Source organism: Nelumbo lutea, chromosome 6 (assembly GCF_056320005.1).
Source record: "Nelumbo lutea isolate HS-2025 chromosome 6, American lotus-T2T, whole genome shotgun sequence".
NCBI classification, from domain to species: Eukaryota; Viridiplantae; Streptophyta; class Magnoliopsida; order Proteales; family Nelumbonaceae; genus Nelumbo; species Nelumbo lutea.
Window position 1 is genome coordinate 70,929,652 of NC_142689.1, and position 24,051 is coordinate 70,953,702.

The 24,051-nt window shown below is 37.9% G+C and overlaps 1 protein-coding gene and 1 long non-coding RNA gene across 10 annotated transcripts; one reads left to right on the forward strand and one right to left on the reverse strand.

Annotated features, from left to right (window-relative positions):
- Positions 1-8,505: 8,505 nt before the first annotated feature.
- Positions 8,506-22,659, reverse strand: LOC148849560 (uncharacterized). 9 transcript variants are annotated; one of them, XM_088949216.1, is made up of 12 exons: positions 22,123-22,648; positions 21,917-22,050; positions 21,670-21,804; positions 15,443-15,523; positions 15,294-15,352; positions 14,002-15,194; positions 12,463-12,579; positions 12,334-12,386; positions 12,166-12,226; positions 11,687-11,778; positions 11,364-11,600; positions 8,506-8,890 (listed from the first exon to the last, which is right to left on the reverse strand). In XM_088949216.1, exons 6-12 carry the CDS (start codon positions 14,012-14,014, stop codon positions 8,738-8,740), a joined length of 726 nt encoding a protein of 241 aa, XP_088805342.1. In that variant the 5' UTR covers positions 14,015-15,194; positions 15,294-15,352; positions 15,443-15,523; positions 21,670-21,804; positions 21,917-22,050; positions 22,123-22,648; the 3' UTR covers positions 8,506-8,737. The 9 variants fall into 9 exon arrangements, with proteins under 9 accessions (XP_088805342.1, XP_088805344.1, XP_088805347.1 ...); XM_088949218.1 differs by lacking the exon at positions 21,670-21,804 and having other exon boundaries at positions 21,987-22,050; positions 22,123-22,654; XM_088949221.1 differs by lacking the exon at positions 21,670-21,804 and having other exon boundaries at positions 12,478-12,579; positions 21,987-22,050; positions 22,123-22,653.
- Positions 21,320-21,901, forward strand: LOC148849561 (uncharacterized). Its single transcript, XR_016100642.1, has 2 exons — positions 21,320-21,455; positions 21,574-21,901. It is a non-coding gene; the product is annotated as an uncharacterized LOC148849561 (long non-coding RNA).
- Positions 22,660-24,051: the final 1,392 nt, after the last annotated feature.

Below are 24,051 nucleotides of genomic sequence, written 5' to 3' on the forward strand. Positions count from 1 at the left end.
AATAATCAATTTTAACATTAATTAGTGAACATCTATTAAGAAGAAAAATATTTGCTTAAGAATAATAATACATACAAGTATAATCAACAATTGAATATGGTGTAGTGGTCTGTTTATGTTTATGACAATCAAATTAGTAGGGTTCAATTCTCATTACCTCTCTTATTTGTAGCTTTAAATAGGTTAGTTTAATGACAAATCAACTTCGAATTTATTGCTTTAATGGTGGATCAAATTAAAATTTGAATTTAAATATTGTCATAAATGTAGTAATTAATTAAGAGAGAAGTAATTATTACAGGGGATTAGGAGTTATTAAAGAGACAAAGAATTATTAAATAGACTTATTTACGAGAGAGAGAGAGAGAGAGAGAGAGAGAGAGAGAGAGAATCTAATATTACAATATGTTTAAACATTGACTTGAAATATGGCATGGGCCTGAAATATTAGCCCATGTTTGGCCTCTCCTTTCTCCAACCCCCCCCCCCTCTCTTGAATTCTCAATTCTTTATCTCTTCTTTATCCATTACCCCTTCATTGCCCTTTTGCTCTCTTTGCTCCTATTAGTCCCCACTTCCCAATTACCTAAAAGTCTTCCTAAAATCTCTCTTCTCTCTCTCTCTCTCTCTCTCATAAATCTTACATGGATCATTTAGAGATAAAGAGACAATTTGAAGATTTACGGGTATAACATACAATATGGGCCCCATGTGTTGACATCACCCATACTATTGCATGTTAAACTCAATTAATAAAAGTAGTTTGCAAAATTAATTAGTTAGTTAACTAATGTTAGTATTCATTTAATTTCCATTTAAAAATGATTAACATAAGAAAAATCAAAATAAATTATTGATTTTCAATTTTAACAATAATAATCGTAAAATTAATTATAAGAATTGTATACTTAATTTATAATAACAAACTCTAATATTACTAAAATTATTTCATAGTAGTAAACTTAGCATAACATCATAATTGAAATTGCACATCAATAATAGTAGCTCGGGTCAATGGGTTGTTGACCAAGTCAACAATTTTTTGTAAAGGAATAGTTCAAGGGTGAGATGAAACTGGTTGCTTGGACAATTTCCAAAAGAGGCCAATGACGGTTTAGAAACCATGATTTGTCCAACAAATCCCAAGCCCGAAACTAACCCCCAAATAGATAATGTGTATGATATATTGTTTTATTTTATCTTTTATATTATATATAAATATTATAATATAACACCTAAAATATATGTTATATGTAATATTTTATATTTCCTATCAAAAGAATATAGTATTTAATATTATGTATTGTATAAAAATTACACAATACATAATATCTTATAATCCATGGTTTTTAAACCATCATCAACTTAGATGGATGGATTATTCAACTAGGAAATTGTCCAAACAATCGGTTCCACTTCACCTTTGAATTGCTCTTTGCAAAAATTGTTGACTATCAATGATTCTGTTGACTTAGGCGATCAAACCATCAACCCATTTGACCCGTACAATGATTTTTGACCAGTTTTTATTTTAATTATTATATTTTTTAAATTGCAATGGGATGTTTGTTCGGATTGGACAATCAAACCACTAACTTGAACTGGTGGCCAAAACAATTTCAGTTTCGGGTTTAATTTTTAAAACATTGCTATAATCAACCTAATAAATATTTTTAAAAATAAACATTTAATGAAATTTAATTCAGCTTTATCAAACAATGCGTACCACAAAAATAATGCTTGCGATGGATTTAATATGACTTAATTAACCCAATAAGGAATCATATAAGAGCCCTTCTAGTTCAATTTCTTACAACAAAGCCCGTGCATCACACGGTCCTGAATAGTTTATAATCATATTTAAAAGAGATAGTGTGGATTAGTTTTTTGTTTATCAGATCAGCCACATCAAATATTTTTTCAACCATTTTTCCTTACAATGTTTGGTACAACCAGGGAGGAATGTAGAAGTTTAATAGGTTTCTCAAAAATAATATTTCTTTTCTTCAAAATTATGAACTTCAAAAAAAATTTATGCCCAAGGTCCTATGTATCAATATTGCAAAAGAGTATTGGAAGGCAAACTTAAGAGATTTATTGGGATATTATGCCTAGGAAATGCAAATTTATAAACCCAATCCATGCATTTAAGATGGGGGATGATAATGGGTCAAATAAAAAAGGGTTGGATTAGGGTAGGTCATGGGTGTACCTATAAGTTTAGTATAATAATCATTTAGGCTATGTTTGGTTTGAAGAAAAAGATAGAGAAAAGAAGGGAAAGATAGGAAAACCTATATAGGACTTGTAAAGCTTTCCTTACTTTTTCTTTCCTTTCCCTACTTTTTCCTTCAAACCAAACATAACCTTAGGGTTCGGAATTCTAAACAATAACTCTCTCTTATATGGCAGAGAAACTTGAAGCACAAGCAATATCAAATGCATTGCTTAGTAATCTATCATTGACAAAATGATGATTCTATAAAGCTGTTGTAATTGACCAAGACTCAAATATATCACTAACAATAATAATATATTTCAAGTAACAATTGAAGAAGAAAGTATAGTTGGAGACTAAGTTTAAATCGCATAGTTTGATCTTTGAACTATCCTAGTTTCATAAGATTTTCCATATGTACTAAGGCTAATTTTTTATTCGTAGCACTCCCTTGGTTTTATCTATACAAATCAAATCCCAATTCGCATGAGCAAATGCTGTCTTTGATTTCTTCTTTCCCCAAAGAAACTGTTTTTACAATTTGTCCAATTCTTCAACTGTCACTTCAGGATGACAAATATACTCATTTCATATTGGGCTATGTTGCCCACAACAGCTTTTAGGAGAGTGACTCTACTTCCAACAGATAAGGTTTTCCTTTTTCCAACCCTTAACCATTTCAAGAAATTCCTTGAAAGTATTTATAGTGACTCTTTGCATAATTAAAAGATCTCTAAGATATTTGCTTTCATCATTTGATCTTGGGATGGAAAACTGTCTAACTAGGATTCTTTAGCATCTTTTAGGGACATTTTTTCAAGAACACTATTGAAATTTTTGGAAGTTTGGGTTTTGTCCAAAAGCCTTGGCAAAGACCTCTAAGGTGCTTTTTACTAGATGACAGGCCCATATATTTGCCTTAGCAAATATTAAATAATCATCCACAAATTACAAAAATGAGATTGCGGGCCTAGTTCTTGAGGTTTTAAATCCTATACCTTCATTTTTGTGATATTGTCTTATTATGATATTGTAGTATTTATAATATGTAAAGGCCATATGTAATGAATTGACTATTTTGCCAAATTCCTTAGTTTCCTCTTTTGATCTTCTTTAATAGACCCTTCCCTTGTGAGCGGTGTCTTCAACATTATAGATGTGGGAAACCTAGCACTCTTAGCCCGTCAAAAGGGAGGAGGTCTGTGCCATTCTAGTATTCGAGTGGCAAGGTCCTAGTGAACCAAGAGTGGTGGAGATTGAGGATCAAGTTAGCAACCTGGAGTGACAATAAACAAGCATGGATTCCAAATTTGATGAGATTTTGAGGTGCTTAGCCTCTCCAACTCTGACCAATGTCTGACAAGAGGAATAGAGCCCTCAAGAACTATTTGTGGGGCAACAATTTGAAGGGGAATGATCCATTGGGCAACTCAGTAGGCACAATCGGCGGATTTCCATAATCAGCCCAACTAAACCTACCCCGATTCAATGGCAACAATTTCGACGGGTGGTTGTTGTTGATCCAACAATACTTCAGTATCCACGAGATCATAGAGGACCAATGGGTGACGATGGCTGGTCTAGGCTTCGACGACAAGGTGGTAGAGTGGTATGGGTGGCTTAAGGAGTTTGAATCGTAGCCGACATGGAAGCAATTCACAGCCGTGTTGGATGCGCAATTTGCTGAACAACAAAAAATGAACTATGCTGGTTGAATCTCCAAGATAGTCTAGACAAGGACTGTGTAGGAGTACCAAGAGAAGTTCTTGTGTGTGTCTAGTGGATCGAACAAAGACTATTTCATGGGGTTCTTTATGGTTGGCCTTAAGCTGGAGATCAGGGTAGGTGTGGAAAAGTTCAAGCCCACCACCTTGATTTGTGCTTTTCGCCTAGCTCAACTCAAGGAAGAAAAATCAATGGTAAAGCAGTAGGCGGTTATGCGGGATCTACCAAAGCCTCAACCACTGATAGCCATTCCGGCAACCGCTGCTCCTCGGCCACCACATGAGGTAAGATGTCCGACTCTAGCGAAACAAAGAAACTCCTGTGGATTGATGTCATAATAGAAGACAACAACAACAACATAGGAGGAAAAGTGGTAGAAGAACCTTCACCCAAGATTTTTCCGCATGCCATCCTGGGACATACATCACCACATACAATGAATGTTAGGGGAAGTGTGAATGGGTATCCTTTGACCATACTCATTGTGACATTGTCTCGACCCACAGCTCTATCAACCCACGGGTACAGGAAAAGGCTGGAATTTTGATCACCTTTTCCACTAGATTTCAAGTAATGGTGGCTAACAGTGATAAGCTACAATGATCAGGGAAATCCTAATAGGTGTGTACTTAGGTTAATGGTTTGGATCTTATTGCTGATTGCTTTGTGTTGCCATTACAAGGATATGACATTGTCTCGGATACTCAATGGCTACAATCTCTATGCATAGTGGCTTGGAATTTTGCCACCCTTACTCTGCAATGTTTGAACATATTGGTACCTCCATTGCTAGAAGAATGTCATAGAAAAGATGGTGCACGGGATGTTTCAATAGGGGATTATCCGACCTAGTTCGAGCCTCTTTTCATCCCTAGGGGTGGTGTTAACACAAGATGGTCAACTAATTGCTTTCCTCAGCTAGGCCCTCAGTGGGCACAACCTACATCAATCAAAATATGAGAAGGAGATTCTAGCCAGTCAAGGAAATACAAAAATGGAGGCCATATCTCCTTGTTAGGTGGGCCAAATCAAGAATGATCATCAAAGTCTCTCCCACATGTTATGACAGAAGATAGCCACCCTTGCACAATAGAAAATGCTAAGTAAATTGATTGTGTATAATTTCGAAGTGGTGAACAAGGGGAGGGGGAAAATAGTGGCCGATTTCTTATCTAGAGTCCCTAAAGGTGAGAGCTTTGCCATATCGGTGTTGGTTTCTACAAGGGTTGAGGATGTTAGGAAAGAGACCAAGGAGAATCATTTTCTATAAATAATTGTTCAAAAGGTTGAGCAAGGAGAGGACCTACCTAAGGGAGTGGTCTAGAAAGATGAGTTATGGAAGTGAGGACAAATAATCTTAGGTCCGGACTCGCCTCTCCACTTCAAATTGTTCGAATAAGTGTGTGCTAGTCCCTCAGGTGGCCACTCTAACTATCACAGTACATCAAGGTGATTGAGAGAAATTTATTACTAGTCGGCTATATGAAAGATCTCAAAATGTGGGTGTAAGAATGTGAAGTTTTCTAGTGTTGTAAGGGGAGAATGTGTCGGTGCCTGAATTGCTATAACCCCTACTAGTTCTTAACAAGATCTAGAAGGATATATCGATGGGTTTCCAGCCTCCAATAGGAAGATAATTGTAACAGTGGTGATTAATCGACTATCAAAATATGGAAATTTCTTGGCTCTCACACATCCTTACACAGCTCAGGAGGTAACCTAGGCTTTCATGAGAGATATATTTAGACTTCATGGAATGCCATAAAGCATCATCTCCAATAGGGACCTAGTCTTCACCAACTCTTTCTAGTGAGAACTCTTTAACTCCAAGGTACGACACTCAAGATGAACTTAGCCTATTACATCTAGTTGGATGGACAAATTGAAGCTCTTAGTTGTATTATGGAAGCCTACTTGAGATGCTTCACCAACGAATAGCCAAAGACATGGGGGAGATGGCTACCCTTGGCCAAATGGTGGTATAATACCACCTACCACTTCAGCCTGGACCAACCCTTATTAGGTCGTATATGGGTTCCTCCTACTCTCCTGATGTATGTCTCATGCACCACGAAGGCTCATCAAGTCAAGGAGGAACTCAAAGAAACACCTGGGCTAGCATGCAATCAAGGCAAGTTCTTTACCACATTTACTTTAAGATGGAATTGTACACCCCATTCCAAAGGTCAGTTTCAACAAGCAAATCATCAAAATGGGGGATCAAGTTGTAAGAAAGGTACTTATATGGTGGGATGGGACAACTAAACTTGATGCCACGTGGGAAAATTGGGTTGAACTCATCAAGTGCTTCCTAGAGGTCAACCTTGAGGACAAGGTTGTTGCGAAGAGAGGGGGAGCTATCATGTGATCTCCACCCCAAGGACACGTGTCTCCTCCAAAATCCAGGACTTCTTGGTCCACCAAATAGTTAGCAGATGCCATGCCGTTAGAATATTGGGGTTTTTATTGTTCAGTTGGCCCCTAGAAGTCTTAGTTCCACCATACAAGTGGGATGAATCATAACCATGGATCGATGCCAAATCCACAGGAAGGATACAGTTTATAGGGAGGTTACTAGTAGACTAGGAGGGGGCTGTAATTTTAGATTTCTGAGGTGGAACGTAGTCTAATTATCCCTAAAATATTAGGAGATCATGCAATGATTGTAATCATTTTAATCGTTATGATTGCCAATGATTGGCTATAAAAATGTAAAGCTCATATGTACCGAATAGACTATTTTGCCAAATTCCCTAGTTTCCCCTTTTGGTGTTCTATAGTAGACCCTTCCCTTCGAGTTCACATCTCCGCCCCACAATGTTCTACAGCACATCCATGCCATGTATTGGGAACATCTCCCGATGATGTCATCATTGAGAGATGTTCCCAATACATGACGGGGATGTGTTATGGGATGTTGTGGGGCAGACATGTGATCTTCCCTTCTGAGTGGTGTCTTCAACATTTAGGGAAACCCAACACTCTCAGCCTGTTATGTTAGACGGAGGAGGTCCATGCCAATGAACGGCAACCAAAACACAATTGAATCTCACGTAAGAAGAGGTCTTTGGTGTTGGTTTGCGTTCTATTTTTTATTTAGATTAAAGCCTTTTCTTTTTTGTTCTACGTGAGAACTAAGCTCTTTATGAGCAGTCATTTTTGATCGTCATAGACTTCTTTAGCTGTTGCTTCTACAAATAAGAAAACAAAGAATGAGAGAAAGCAAATCATTTCTTGATTGGACGGAGACAAGTTGTGCACCACTGATGGTAAGACGACATTGCCTCATTAGGCTAAAGGAAAAACAGATGCAACGCTCACTAACAACTTTGTTGTTATCTGTCTCGATCTATGAATAAGAGCGGGTAATAATATCCTACAAGAAAATGCAGCCCAGAACTGCATAGTATTCTTTCTGTCCGGCCATAAAAAAGTCCCTCAATGTCTCCATTTCTTGGTTGTTATAGGTTAAAAATATCATTTTGAAAATTTGAAGAAATTAAAGGGTAAAATAGATATTTTCACCCATAAAAAAGAACACTAGTGTTCAATTGTTAGAAAACCTAAGGATAGTTTTTTAAGCCGCAAACAATGAGTGCATAATTACTCAATTTCACAAAACCCAGGGTTAATTAAATATTTTACACAATACTAAGGCCTTGTTCACTTCATGGATTTTGGTAGGGGGGAAAGTCGATTAATGGGATTTTGATTCCCATTGACCAACTCTCCCATGTTCTTTTTCAGGAATTAGGTGGGACCCACAGTAAATGCCTTTCCCCTGGGTATCATTTACCATGGAAAGTGTTACCCTTCACCCACTTGGTAAAGTTCCCAAGTGGAGAGTAAATGATCAAAATATAATATGTCAGAAATTCCCATTAAAAAAATATAATTCAAAAAGCATAAACTTGGACCCATGGGTAAAAATGACAATGCATAGAAAATTAACCACTTAGTTGGGAAAGTGGACAAGGCAAAAGAACATGAGAAAGTTGAAAGATCTCATTTACCCAGTTAAATTTAACATAAAAGAACATGGATAAATACACTTATCCGGGTAAATGGCCTATGTAAACGAACAAGGCCTAAATGTACTATCAATTTGTCAAGCTTGACCATCTGATACAAACCCATAAAGAAATTTAGATTGAAGGATTTATACCATGTTTATAGCTAAGACAGCAACTTGGGCATGTTTAACTCGATCCAACCAAAGCATTTCCATGGACTGGCCTTAGATTTTTGGACTCTGGATTGTGTCTGGACTGAAAATTAAGGTATGATCTTAACTTGGGTTGGGTTAGGGTTGAGGTCTCAAGTAATTGGAGGCTGGTCCAACGTATAATATTATTCCATTCAAAAATATGTCGTGATACTTTGAACCTTGCTTTAAACTGTCATCTACCAAACATAAACAATCAGAGAACTCAACTCCTGTTTTAAAACGAGTTGGGAAAATGATCTTCAACTGTCTTTTTGTGAGAGGGCAATGACTTGGACGAGAAGCACGAATGAAACCCTACCACTCCAATCTTTTGTGTATAAAAAAAAGCAAGGCATTTAATGAACTTTTCTTGAATCAAATGAATGACTTCTAACTTTTATTATTTATGGTTAAGGAATAAAGAATGATATAGCTTAAGGAAGAAGAAATGTCATGGCTTTCTGTAACAAGTCCATTCTACTACTGTGGTAGAAACAAGGCACTACGAAGCTGGTATACAATTTTCCTCAACTATTAAATCTTGAGTTTCTTTCATGAAGCCAAAATCTCTTGTAACCAAGCAAAAACTAATCTGAGTCGATCATACTATTCAAGATCGAGTCAATATTTGGAGTTATGACAGCACGCTTGTTGAGCTCGCCAAGAATGCAGCAGTGTTTCTCTTCAGTATTGATTGCAACAACATCCTGAGCAAAAACACAATTCATGCCCGAAGAAACCTGCAAGCAAAGCAAGAAATTAAGTACGTCCATCACAATAAAACTGATTTACTTTTACTCTTATAACAAAAATTCAGATACTTGCAATATTTTCTAATACTAGTTTGGGAAGACTTGGTCGTTGAACAATGTAGAACACTTTTGGTGGAAGGACAAAATATATTCCTATTGGGTAGCAGAAATGACAAGAAAAATGGCAAGGAGTAAATGGAGCTACAACTTTATCTTCCTATAGGTTAATATCATAAGAATTGCAAAGAATATTATGAAAATGTTTTCAAAAACATTTTGATTTTTACAACCATGTAAAATTCAAAGTATAAGAATTTATGTTCTATTTTTATTAACAGAAATATATAATCACAGCAACAAGAAAGAATTGAATGCAGAAGAAAGTTGGGGTGATCATCAAAAACCAAAAAACTGAACCAAACTGACAAAACCGAAATAAAAATTCCAGTTAACTGAACCGGTGAGTTTATTTTTGAAAAACTGAAGGTACCAGTTCAGTTTCAGTTCACCAATATAAAAAATCAATGATTAACTGAACCAACTGGTATATCTATGTGTGTGTGTGTTGTATATTATTTTCATATATATTTTATATTATCTATATATTAAAAAGGGATAATTTCTTAAACTATCCCTACCGTTTAGTATTGACTAATTCCACCTTTACTGTTTTAACTATTGTCTTGCACCACCCCTATTATTTCTGACAATTGACTAACTCTACCCTTACCATTTGCATCTGTTAACATTCTGTCAAAATCTGTACACACGTGAAGAGTGAAAGAGGGGTTACTAAATCTGCCGCTGCAACTTGCAGTGGCAATGGCAAAACAGTAGAAGTGAAAGAGTAGGGGGGGGGGGGGGAGAGAGAGATAGTGAGGGTGACAACCTGTAAACCCAGGTAAACCCGTTTAGGGGGTGCAAATAGGATCGGATCATCTATTTGGTTGAATTCGGATCACCCCTATTCGATTCGTTGTGTTATATATTTATAAATATAAATATATTATATATATGTTATTTATTTATAAATATATTATTTATATTATATTTTTATAAATTTGTTATATTATTTATTTTTTATAAAAAAATATGTATATATATGATGAAAATAATTACAAATATTTGTATTTTTTTGCTTTTTCTTTATTTAAATTGGTATATTTTATTTTTTATTTTAATAGTTTATTAATTTTTAAAGAAAACAAATCGGATCAAATCAGATCTGAATAACCAATAGGATTCAAATTCAAATCGAGCCCTATCAGATCCGATCAGACCTTCGGATCGGATAGAATCTGACATGCACAGTGTCAGATTGTATTTGAATATACCCTAATTCAAATCTGATCTGTTTGCATCCCTAAACCCATTGTATGATGGTGGAACAAGGAATTAAGCGTCACCCTCTGTTCCTCAATATCCATGCAATCTACAGGTAAAAAAGAACTCCAAGACACAGTCGATCAACCCATTGTAGATACTCCTCAGGCAGATTGCAACCATAGCTCGCAACCCAAATATCCTAGCACAATGCAATAAAGGATATTCTATCTTGTTGAAGGCAGTTACATCGGTTGAGAAGCAGGGCTGGTTCGTGGTGGAAGATATTCCAACAACACCTTGACCTCTAAACAAGTGGTGCTGAGAGCATGCCTCATGAAAACCCCACATTTGAGTGGTTAATTTGGACGAGATGGACCGCCAGATCTAAATCCGCCATAGTGACGATACAAGAAAAAGGGAAAGTGAAGGAATGAGGGGAGACGAAAAATGGGATCGACGGAAAGAAAGGGAGAGAAAGAAGAAAAGACAAACCGAAACGGGGAGGAGCTATTGCTGAGTTTTAATCTGAGGGAATGAGGGAGAATGAAGGGGAAGAAGAATGAGAGAGAGAGAGGGACAAAGGGACATTTCGTTATTTTCGTTATGATTTAACAGCGATGATAATTGTTAGAAACAGTATGGGTGGTTTAAGACAATAGTTAAACAGTAAGGGTAGAGTTAGTCAATTAGCTAAACAATAGGGGTAGTTTAAGAAATTTTCCCTATTAAAAATGAATATATATGCACTATATATATAATATAGTATTTTATTATAATTTATATATTTATTTATAATGTATATTATAAATATTAAAAAAAACTGAAAAACTGATCACTAGTTAACTGATTGGATTCGGTTCAGTTTTGGTTCATGGTTTTCCAAAAACTAGTGATAGTAGTTCGATTTGAAAAAATAAAAATAGCCCCATGGTTCAATGAGCCCTAGAAAAAAAAGGTATAAAAATATTCGAAGTTTTATTTTACAATGAGAAGCCAGTAATCAAGATTGGAATTATATATCTATATATATAGAGCCAATAAAGGCAAACTAAAAACAACTAAACCTATTTGAATCAAATATAAGAAACATGAAAGTGGATCCAAGATTATAACTATCACATTTACTCTTACTCACATCATATAGGGTATCCCCGAGCTTCAGCTTAATGGCACCACTTTCATATACTAGCATTTTACCCATGAATCCAACAGGCAACTCTTCCAATTTGCAGGGCTTTTCTGAAGAAACCCCACCTCTGAATTGTTTCAAACCACTATTGGTTCCATCATTGTTTGTTGTAGCTGACCGCTTAACTAGGGGCAAAGATGACGGTAGCTGAAGGAAGATCATTCTTGCTTCTTTATTCTCTTCCTGTCAATAGTTGAACAAGAATTTAAGAGGCTTCTAAATATTTCCTGTAACATTGTATTTGATCTTGCATTTTAATCATTACCAACCATTAAGTCAAGCTCTGTAGCTAACTTTACAGAGCTTTCATCATAAGCAATTTCTTCTGATGCCTCCCCGAATTCCTCGTCATCAAGAAGTACTGAAAGTAATGGAGCTAAATATGAGCAATCTTACAACATGGTTTTTTCCATTTGCTTGAACGCAAAAGAGACAATTTTTTACTAAAAATTGTTAGTTAGATTCCCACACCTTCTATAGCAAAAACTTTGTAATCTATCCCTTTTACATTCAAACAAAAGCAGCCTAGCATTGTGCATCAAGAAAACGCTACATCTTTTGACACTTTTTTTTGCCTACTATAAACAAGTGCTCAAAAGATAGTAACTATGTGATAAAGTTAATGTAGTTGAGGAAAGTGTCCCCTATTTCTTTCCCCATGGGTGCAGTGAAATATCATGTTAAACTCTAATACCCTAGATTTTCTGTTTTAAAGTAATGTGACTTTTGAGATGTGCCTCAAACTTACCTGGGTCTCCTGAGTATGGCCTTCTCAAAGGAAGGGCAGCGGGATAGTAAGAGTAGTAGTCCTAGAGAGCCATCAAGGGAAACTGTAAGATAGCATATGAGAGAGAGAGAGAGAGAGAGAAACGCATTATGAGATTTTGGGAATGGAGCCAGGTTAGTGTTTGCTTACCCAGGGTTCTTTGTATTCTTTCTCCATTCTACGTGCTGATGAATGAACTCCATCTACAAAAATGCATTACAGAGGTTATATTCCTTAGCATCATTGGTTACTCAATTCCACAAAAGGAAGTGTACTAACCATCAGAACCCAAACCTTGATATTTACTACTACTACTACTACCAACTTTTGAAGAGCCATATGACATAAAATAATTTGATGAAGGTCCAAAACCAAATGCAACTTGTGCAGGTCCTGCTGAAAGTAATAAAACCAGAAATAAGAACAGGTAATTGATTTATCAATAAAGTAGTACCATTTACCTACTCTAATCCATGTTTTTGCTAGAATTTCCCTTCCTTTAAGAATACATAGCATGGAGTTAAGGAGGCTCAAAACTAGAATTCTATTGGTTGACTAATTGTTTGCTAAGCAAGGAGGTCCCTCTTATGAGTTTAACCTTCCCCACCCATCTGGCCCAACACATAACAAAGCAATGCTCTTATAGGATCTTACACCAAAAACATGCACATGGATGGTGGCCATGGACCATGAAATTGTTTAGCCTCCTGTTTTAGTAAGAAAAGTTGTTTTCAAGAATTTCTAACTACTGAACTTTTTTCTTATTGATATCTTCTAAGTGATTAGTTTAGTATCATTTTTTTTGACAACCTAGTTAAGTATCAAATGATAGGATAGAATTTTGTATTAAATGACGATTTCAATTGAGTAGTTGGTTTTGTGTTTAAGAGAAGGATCAAGAAAACTTTGATTCTAAAGTTATGGAATTATACCAATGTTAGACAACTCTTACATGCATACAACTCTTGGTGATGGATCTTAATTTGTCCTTGAAGAGATTGATTTAGCAGAAAGCATGTTAAGTTAGTTGTAATGCCCATTTGAGAAGAAAGGGGGTTTATCAAGAGATACAATGATTTGGATAACTATAGCCACATCTTTGAGAACATTGTTAAAAATACATAGCAGAGGAATGTCAACAAATCTTCCACTATCAAATCAAAATAAAATGGGTGACATGCCCAAAAGCCTAATTAGTGAATCTAAAAAACTGAAACACAAGGAGAAATGATTCTTACAATATTCTCAATAAGATTATTTAGAGAAATAGGAAGAAGTCAAAAGAACAAGAACTAAGAGACTTGATGCAGTAATCTTAGATCATCAAATGGAGTAAAATATAATGCACGTTCAACATCAGAATAATCTGAAATCCTTGGATATGTTGCTGAAGTTTTGAACCCACAACCATTTTAAAGAGATCATTACCTCGTAATCATTAAAAATGTAAATTTACCTAGGGGTAAAGGAAGCAAGCAGTATGAATTCTAAAAGACTTTTATTTGTTGGAGATACATAAATTCAGGATAGAAAAGTGAGCATGAAAGCTAGAAAATTGAAATCTATTGGGAAGATGGAATGGAAGAGAAGTACCATTGGGTTAAGCCATAATAAAGCCCATACAGATGTAACAGTGAGTCATACAAGTTAGTGTCACATTGAATAATTCATCAAATCCTATAGTTAACTTTATTTACCAACATTAAGTCGAGTAAAGAAAAGAAATAACTAGAAACCAGGATAGAAAGTATTGGAGTTATAAACTTAATGCAGTATTAACAGACATCATCATAAGAAAAACAATAGAAGATAACTTACATTTTCTTTCCATTTTAGGCCTTCCATTAACAGAACTTTCCTATAAATGCACAATAGCTGATGGAGCGCGATCCGGCTGGTCTTAGCTGTCCGCTGCCTTGCTTTCGAACGAGGTAGCAGGGATCCTGAAACGGGAGAGATGGGAAAGCTCCGGGGGGAACCCGGTGTAGAGGCTCCGAAGCTCAAGTTAGAATCTTTCAAAAGCAAGGTAATACCAGATAGCGCAAAGTTTTTGCATACCTCTCTTATCAGGGGGCAAGGGGCCCTTATAGTCGCTTCGCGTACTCGTCTCGAGGCCCTTGTCAGATCGGGTATGATTACTCTGGCGCTTGTCAACTCGGCTGTCGTCCCTTCTGCTGAGACAGAACCGTCACTGCCTAACCGTCACTGCCTAACCGTCTAACTGGAGATGGCGGCGTCAGTGGCGGTGGCAGGTGGCCGTTTAGAGTGCTGCTGCCAAAACGTCAGATCCCAAGTCAGTCAGGCGTGGCGCCCTCGGGCACGGAATTCCCTGGTGCAAGGCATGGTACGACTTGTTTGGCTTTGGTGCCTAGAAGATGATGCGAAGTGTTGAGCGAGGTGGTCTTGAGCTCGGAGGTATCCTGAACTGTAACAAGGTGGGTCAGTTCGGCGAAGTGTGTCCCGAGCTGTTACAAGGTGGCAGTTCGGCGAAGTCTACCCCGAGCTGTTACAAGGCGGTCAGTTCGGCGAAGTCTACGCCGAGCTGTTACAAGGTGGTAGTTCGGCGAAGTCTACCCCGAGCTGTTACAAGACGGTCAGTTCGGCGAAGTCTACCCCGAGCTGTTACAAGGTGGCAGTTCGGCGAAGTCTACCCCGAGCTGTTACAAGATGGTAGTTCGGCGAAGTCTATCCCGAGCTGTTACAAGGCGCAGTTTGGCGAAGTCTACCCCGAGCTGTTACAAAGTGGGTTAGTTCGGCGGAGTGTGCCCTTGTTGCCGCCTAGGCTTGACCCCTTTTGCCGATCTGTCGTTTCTGCCACGTATCTCATAATAAAGAGGTCGGGCCAAATTTTCCTTTATCAATAGCAAATCACACCACAGACTTAAGGAACATAGTATTCATCAAACATAAGGAAATTGATACTTATAATGAAAATAATGAAAAACAAAAGTATATTGGCACGCCGCAGTAACTCTCTTGTTTGAAAAGCCTTTACATCCTCAACTTCTTCACTGTAAGTAGGCAAGACCAAAAAAAGGTTATAAGTAGGTAATTGGATTTAATCAATAACGAATGGCATGTGAAGATGCAATATGACAACATAATGTTACATTTTAGGTGCAGCGGGAATGGGTGCTCTACGAGGAGGAGCTTTTGGTGCATATCTGACCTGTGGCACATAAAAAAACTCATTAGAAAACATGGAGAGAATAAACCATTCCATTTTCAGATAGGATAAAATATGAGGATAAAAACAAACCTTCCTAGGAATAGCATGTTTAGTATCAACAGGTTCTGGTTCCATTAAATCCTCTTTTCTTCCCTTTCTTTTTAAATTTGCCTGTTGCAATATGGTAGTGTAAGGCTAGATATACACATGGTCCAGCATAAAATGATCATTCTATCTTACTATTCTTTGTGATGGCTGCAATGCTGAATGCGAAAAATTCAAATGGTCTGAAAGAGCTTAATGAAAATTTGAAATTTCTTTTATAAGTATGTGAGTGTCGGGAAACAACTCACTTGGGCTTGAATTGGAGTCGCCACCCATCAATCAAATGAAATAGAGGTGATGGATCCTCCAGGAATGGTGTTAAGAAAATCATTTTTTATTTGTAATGACTTCATGACCCAAGGCATTGGCTGAACAACCTGAATTAGTCCAGGTAAGACTCGGAGAGTTAGGCACCCCTCTCCCATGTCTAATAGGTGGGGCTCACAGGACATCTCAAGCAATCAAGCACAGATAAGAACAAATCAACATAAAAGAAAATACTCCCTATATTTATTTATTTATTTTTATTAATTTTTTATTAATTTTTTAGTTTTTATCTTTTTATTATTATCTTCTTTATTTTATCTCCTTTTATTTTTATCAATCATTTATTCAATTTTTGTTATTTTCTTATGGAGCCCCATTACCTATTGGATTAGTCACTTATTTATTATATTTTTTAATTATTTTTATCAAGCTTATTTTTTAAGTTTTTTTATTGTTTCTTTTTTTTTAAAGGCTTATTCTCCTCCTTTTTACCTATGAGGCAACAAATGTGACCTAACTGTCAAATTAAGCAACTGGACTTAATCCCCAAACCTGTTTTTCCCTACCTGTAAATTTTAATGTTATTCTTTTTTCTCCTTTTATTATTATTTTCATTATTATAATTTATATCTTCCATTTTCGAATCTGATTTACTCCCTATCACCTATCCTTTCTTCCATCCCATTCTACAATTTTTTTTTTTCCATTAATCAACAAGTAGCTCAATTATTTATCTCAATCTCAAGAAAGGAAAACCGGCGACCATTCAATCCGATTCTCAGAACTAAAAACCAAACATCATCAGTTAAAGAAGTGAAACACGTTGCATACATCTAAAACAGAGTACACATCCTGTTAACCCACGGGTTCACGGTAGGCGTGAACCTGCCGATAAAAAATGACCACGTCAGCATATTAAAAATGTTTAACGTTAATGGGCCTTTACCCGTTAGCTAAACGTATCTGGTTGAACCAGATACAAAAGGACAAAAAAAGCTTAAACTTTTAAGGGTAAATCTCTTAAATTACCCCTACTGTTTAGGACACGTGTTTATTTATTGTCTTGCGTATTCTTAAATTTTCTGACAATTGTCAACGTGTTAAGTGCTAATAAAAGAAAAGAAAATGTCAAATTTATCCTATATTATTTCTCAAATTTCATCCCCTCTTCTTATTCTCTGCTTATCGTTGATTAGAGATTCTTTCAACCCTCCGTTGAGCTCCCGAGCTATTAAAGAGATATTCTTCCTTTGCTTATCCTTGACATCTGAGATTCTTAAATTACCATTGGCGTCATCGTAGACATTCTTTCAACCCTCCGTTGCCACTCGAATTAGGCGCCCATTAAAATCTCTTTCACTTGATTCTGATTTACATTGCATCTGCAACTGGATTTATGAAGATTAATCTATAATCTTGAAGTATAATCTATTAATCTCCGGAAGAGTTTTCACAGTTTCAGGTGAACTTTCATTAATTTTTTTACTGAAAGCCACAGTTGATTGTCCAAATTAATGCAAAAGTCCCAGCGGGAGTGCGGAACCAGGTCTTTTAATTTTAATTTTTCCCTCTATACAGAACAGTACTCATCATCTCCCCGCTTCTCTGTATCTGTGACAGAACGGCAAGGAATTAGCAGCAGAAAGAGACAGCGCCCAGCTGTGGCCGCCGCTCGCGGTGGTGGTCCGGAACCTATCTCCGGCTACGGTTCCACCCTGCCACAAGCCAACGACCATGAAGAACCTTTCAACATCATCCCCGTCCACAACCTCCTTGCTGATCACCCCTCTCTCCGCTACCCCGAAGTCCGCGCCGCCGCTGCCGCACTGCATGCTGTCGGCGACCTCCGTAAACCCCCATACGGTGAGGCGGTAGCCCGATCTGATATCTGGTTTCTCCTTGCAGATTTGAGATCTCCGACCTTTCTCACCGTCGCACTACCGTCCGGAAATTCCACTACCCCCACCGCCACTCCCATAACCTCCACCACCACTTCCTCCATAATCTCCACCACCGCCACCACTGCCTCAACTCCCGCCACCATCGCTACCTCCATAGCCCCTGCTAGCAGCACCTGCATAGCCACTACCACCGCCAGTTCCATAGTTTCCGCCAGTGCCAATGGAGGGATGATGAAAAAGGGAGAGGGATGGAGGGCAAAGTTGGGTTTAAAAAAAATCGTATGAATTTCGACAGAATATTAACAAATATTAACAGCAGGGTAGAGCCCGTCAATTATCATAAAATTTAAGGATACCGCAGGCAATAGTTAAACAGTAGACAATAGTTAAACAATACATTTAATTAACTTGCATGTTTGATCTCCTTTTCATTTTTTATTCTCCTCTACCAAACTAAGTATCCATCAGCCACTCACTCACAGCGGTGTCCATGACGCAGAAGCCACCGACAGCAGTAAGAAATCCACCATCCCCCGCTCTCCCTCCCCTCAATTATCTCGTCCAATGCTCGTCAATTCTTTTTAAAGGCTTCATCAGGTTTTCATCTGGAGCTATTCCTATTAGGCACATTCTCTTTATTTACTGGAAATGACGCATAAGGAGTAAGAGAGAGATAGAGATGATGTTTGGGAAGAGCTGATCAGATCGAGGTGACGTTGCTTGAGTACCTGAGTGGAGAGATAAGTTTCTTTGATACAATGAATTGAGGAAGCGTTTGAAGATAATTGATACGAAAGGTAGTGAGAAGAGTAGTAAGCGGGTGAAATTGACATCCATGCATTCTCATGTAATAATTTTTTGTCATGTATCAATTTTTTTGTGATGTGTCAATTTTTTGGTAGCTCGTCAGTGACATTTGCTCCTAAGTGGAGCTCACTAGTGGCGAGTTGTCTGGTGGCAAGTTACCTAGTGGCGAATTACCTAGTGGTGAGTTACTTGGTAGCGAACTGCCTTGTGCCGAGCTGCCTGTGAAGTGTCAGGCAGGAGCCAAACTGACCAGGTGTTGGGTAGGTGCCGAACTGACCAGGTGCCGAGTTGGACGGGTTAGGTGATGACCTTCCTTGCTCTTTAGAGTCCTGCAAGGAACCAAATGTCAGAGGACCCGAGGTGGCTAAAGTCAGTACTCTCATAGTAGATTGCGAGCTAAAAATCATAAAGTATGAGAGCTAGAATATGCTTACTTGCTTACTTGCCCTCTCTTTGCCCTTGGGGTTGGTTCCTTTATATAGGCATTGTTTGGTATGGGCTTCACGCACCATACCCGAGATTTCTGCGAGGTCGTCTAAGTGGTTCGAAATTCTCGAAGGTAACCGCTATGCATGTTGACCACCCTCCAGATTGTTCAGCACGCGGACCAACTTCCAAGGATTGTGGGAGTGTTAGGATATGCATGCTGAATTTGTCGGTGAGCACGTCTTGTAAGTTGCCAGGTCGCACCTGTGCCAGGTTGCACCTGTGCCAAGTCGTGCCTGTGCCAGGTCGTGCCTGTGCTAGGTCACGCCTATGCCAGCTCGTGCTTGTGCCAGGTCGCACCAGGGCCAGGCCGCTAGGCCACCAAGTGGAACACCATCAACTTGGCTAAGGCAAGTTGTTGCCAAAGTGGTTTCGGGTGTCACCTAGTTGTTCTGAGGTGCCATGTGTCACAATATCATTGGAAGGCCAAATCCACCCTCATCATTTGCCCCCCACTCCCGAGCCAAAAGTAAATCGACGAAGAGAGTAGATTTCTCCTTTTGGCCTAGAATGAATAATTCGATGAACTCATAAGCATAGATTCAATTCCTTAGGCTCTGTGAGCGACTCGTAGTCCACTCTTTGATTTTGCCCATGCCGAAGAGGCGACTAGGTCTTATATGGTGAGGAGCTCTTCGCTAGTTCGGTATTTTGGCCCTTAGACTCTAGGAGTGACTCGAAGTCCACTTTCCTTGGTATTTGATTTTTCCCATGCCGAAGAGGTAACTAGGTCTTATGTGATATTTTAGCCCTTAGGCTTTGGGAGCGACTCGTAGTCCACTCTCATTGATTTTGCCCATGCTGAAGAGGCGACTGGGTCTTGTAACGAGGAAGCCTCTTATCGGTTCGTCAGTTCGCACATGATCAGGCCGCTAGGTCAGCACCCGCGCCAGGTTGCACCAAGCTGCCAGGCCGCGTTGAGCCGCGCAGAGGCTGTCCCGGGTCGCACGCTAACCGCCGGGTGGGCGCCTTAGAGCTATGATTGTGCAGCATTAGCCTTGTAATGCCGGTCACCCACTCCTACAAGAAGCTACTAGGAGCTCGACCTTTGGGGGCAACACTATTAACTTTGGGTCGCCAGCTCACACGGTAGCCTTGGAAGGCTCGACCAGCAAGGGTGCCCATGTAGTATGTTGGCCGCCAACTCCCACGGAAGCCACAGAGAGCTCATCTTTGTAGAGAGGACCTCACGAAGAGGATTGATGAGGTTTTATCTGAATTGAAAGTAAAGTTGGTAGAGTTGCTTAATCTATTAGCTCCCTGCATAGTCTTTGAGTTCATAAAAAATGGAAAGTATAAAGCAAGAGCTTTTGTTTCTAAGAAATTAGGACTTAGCTTTTTGGAAAAAAAGGACTTAGCTTTCTGGAAAAAGAGGACTTAGCTATTTAGAGGAAGAGAACTTAGCTTTTTGTAGTGATTCCCATAGACGGCGCCAAATGATGTAACCGTTCCTGGTCACGTATTAATTTTTTTGTGATGTATCAATTTTTTGGCTAAGTACCTCGTCAGTGACGTCTACTCCCAAGTGGCCTGTGATTCAGAGGCTGAAGTTGAGCTCTCTAGTGGCGAGTTGTCTGGTGGCGAGCTACCTGGTGGCGAACTGCTTGGTGGTGAGCTACCTGGTGGCGAACTGCCTTGTGCCGAGTTGCCTGTGAGGTGACAGGCAGGTGCCGAACTAACCAGGTGCTGAGATGGGAAGGTTAGGTGACGAACTTCTTTGCTCTTTAGAGTCTTGCAAGGAACCAACTGTCAGAGGACCCGGAGTGGCTAACCCGACGAGGTCGCTCTGATGCTTAAGTCAGTACTCTCATAGTAGATTGCGAGCTAAAAATCATAAAGTATGAGAGCTAGAATATGCTTATTTGCTTACTTGTCCTCTCCTTGCCCTTGGGGTTGGTGTCTTTATATAAGCATTGTTTGGTGTGGTTTTCACGCACCATATCCGAGATTTCTAGAGGCAACCGCTATGCACGTTGACCACCCTCCGGATCGTTCGACACGTAGGCCAACTTCCAAGGATCGTGGGAGTGTTAAGATATGCATGTTGAATTTGTTGATGAGCACGTCTTGTAAGTTGCCAGGTCGTGCCTGTGCCAAGTCGCACCTGTGCCAGGTCGCGACTGTGCCAGGCTTCCAGTTCATGCCTGTGTCAGGCCGCCAGGCCGTCAGGTGAGACACCATCAACTTGGATAAGACAAGTTATTGCTAAAGTAATTTCGGGTGTTACCTAATTGTTCTGAGGTGCCATGTGTCACAATATCATTAGAGGGCCAAATCCGCCCTCGTCATATTCCACCAAAATTTAAGAGATAATCGAGTTGTTATAGGCTGCATTCTAGAAATTGGTTTGAAAATCAAAATTCAGGGTTTTAATTTATCGTCCTATTTAAATTTCCTCAACCAAATCTCTTTGTAATAAAAACCTTCAAATTGTTTTGGGGAAAGATCTGGCTCTTTGATCCAGGTCTTGCGTTTAGTAGGTGCATATTGGCTCGATGTGACTTCTGGATGAACCAACGTGCACCTTCCTATGTCCGGTCGGAGATTCCAATGCCCTCTCGAGCATTTAACAATTACTTTGCAAACGATGCAGCATGTTAGCCGATACATGTCTATTAGAATTGACGGATTTTTGGATTTGTTTGTTGTTTGCAGGAGTTGCAGGATAGAGTAAGAAAGGCAAAGGATTCGAATGAAGAGATGATTAAAGTATTCAAAGCAAAGGATTTCCACTACGATCGTTGAACGCACCAAAAACTACGATGATGACCGCCGACTGATTTCTTTCGCCGCCGGCGGCTTCCGCGTTCATGGACGCCGATGTGCAGTGAAAGGTGGGTGCATCTGATTCTGGGCTAGGGTTCGGTGGATTAACATTCATTGAAACTGAAAAAAAAAATGATTCTTAACATTGTTAAAACCAGAACAAGGTTAATCTGTTCTCAAAATGGTTAAATCAATGCAGTCTTGTCTTTCTAGAAAAGGAGATAGGATATACCATGAAAAAATAACTTAATACAGCATGAGAAATGAATGGTTACTGGGCTGAATCGGGGCTGAGAGTTTACCGGAGCTGGTTTGGGGAAACCTCCTTACCAGCTCTATCGGCGGTCTCCCTACTTCAAGTTCCAACTACGGAAAGACAAAAAATAATAAGATAAAATAGCTAAAAGAGAGAACAAGAGTGTGAGCACAAATGCTTACCTGTAGATGTTTGGGCCTGAAATCGTTCAGCGAACAGGGGGGTTCAATCTGTTTCGGCTTCGGATTGTTCGCCCCCGCACAATGATGAACTTCGTGGATGGCTGTATGCAAACTAATGGAAGTGAAAGGACGGGAATCGCCGGTCACCGGGTTATTCTCGACTGATGACGAAATCGCCGATCGCCGCTGCTGTAGCTTCTTCTGTTCGAACGGCGAGTTTATAGGACGCAGGGGATTCGGCCAATGACCCAAACGTTAAAAATCCCAACGAAATAGTGGGTAAAAGAAATTGGGAAGGATAGTAGGACTGAAAACGACTGAGAAATCGCCAGATTCGAGTGAGGATAAGGGGAAGCTCCGCCGTTGCAAATCTTTTATGTGATTGTGAACAGAGTGAAGGCGGTCTGAGAATGACACGAAGAAGGGGGAAGAGAGAAGGAAGAAGAAGAGAGAGAGAAGAAGGAGAAGAAGAAGAGAGAGAGAGGGAGAGACCAGAGGCGAAGGGGTTGCCGCCGCCGTTCCGGATTCGAATAAGATAACAGTGTTTGTTCGGGCGATTGTATATTAGAAATTTTTTCGTTATTTTTGAATCGTAATAATTAAAATAATCTCTTTTGTTAAAATTTCTACTAAATTATCTTATTCACTGTCTCACTTTCTTTAAAATTATCTCTAATTTTAATTTATCTTTTAAATTGTCTCTAATTTAGTAAAGAATTTCTCTCCTAAATTATATCTAATTCCTATTTATCCTCTCCCTACTTTTTAATCTATATCTATTTAAAGATAGTTTTGATTAAAAAATATTTAAATATTCTTATAAAATTATATAATAACTCTAAAATAATTATTAAAAACACAATAAATAATTTTATTTTACAAAATATATCATAAAATTATGTACTAACAATTTAAATTATGTTTTTTCCAGATGATCAATTTAAATGTTTTTCAAATGTTTAATAATATATAATAACTTTAAATAAATAAAATTCAAATAACAAAAAAATTAAATATTTTATAAATTATTTAATTATTTAAATAACTAAATATTTATCATAACTAGATTTTAAATAGTTAAAATAATGAAATTATGTAATAAATTTAAAAAAATCTTCAAAGTAGAAAAATAATTATAACATAATATTGGAATTAATAATAATTTAGTATATTACAAATTTAATAAAAAATTATGTAATAATAGTATAAATTACGATTTTATGGATAATTAAATTCAAAAAAAATAATATTTTAAAATTTAAATATTTTACATATTATTTAAGTATTTAAATAGTTAAATAACTAATTATTTATCATAACTAGATTTTAAATACTTAAAATAACGAAATTATGTAATAAATTTAAAAATTTTCTTCAAAGTAGAAAAATAATTATAAGATAATATTCGAATTAATAATAATTTAATATATTACAAAATTAATAATGAAATTATATAATAATAGTATAAATTATGATTTTATGGATAATTAAATTCAATAAATAATTAATATTTTAAAATTTAAATATTTTACATGTTATATAAGTATTTAAATAACTAAGTATTTTAAATAACAAAATATTTAACATAACTAGATTTTAAATAATTAAAATAAAGAAACTATGTAATAAATTTAATAAAATTCTAAAAAGTAGAAAAATAATTATAACATAACTGGTGGGATCGCTAAGAGCTGTAGAGACCCCTTCAACCCAACTCAAAGACACCCATTTCTGGATTTAGAGAAAATAAAGAGATTGGATGTAGTAGAATACATATAGGGATGTAGGAGAGCCCAATGTATAATTGGACGGTAGAAGGTTGGACCTTCTAAATAGGGGTGGCAATTTTACCCACAAGATTGGGTCCCCAATCTGACTCATCCCAAATGGGGCGGATTTTCCCTGGTCACAAATGCATACGGGTTGGGT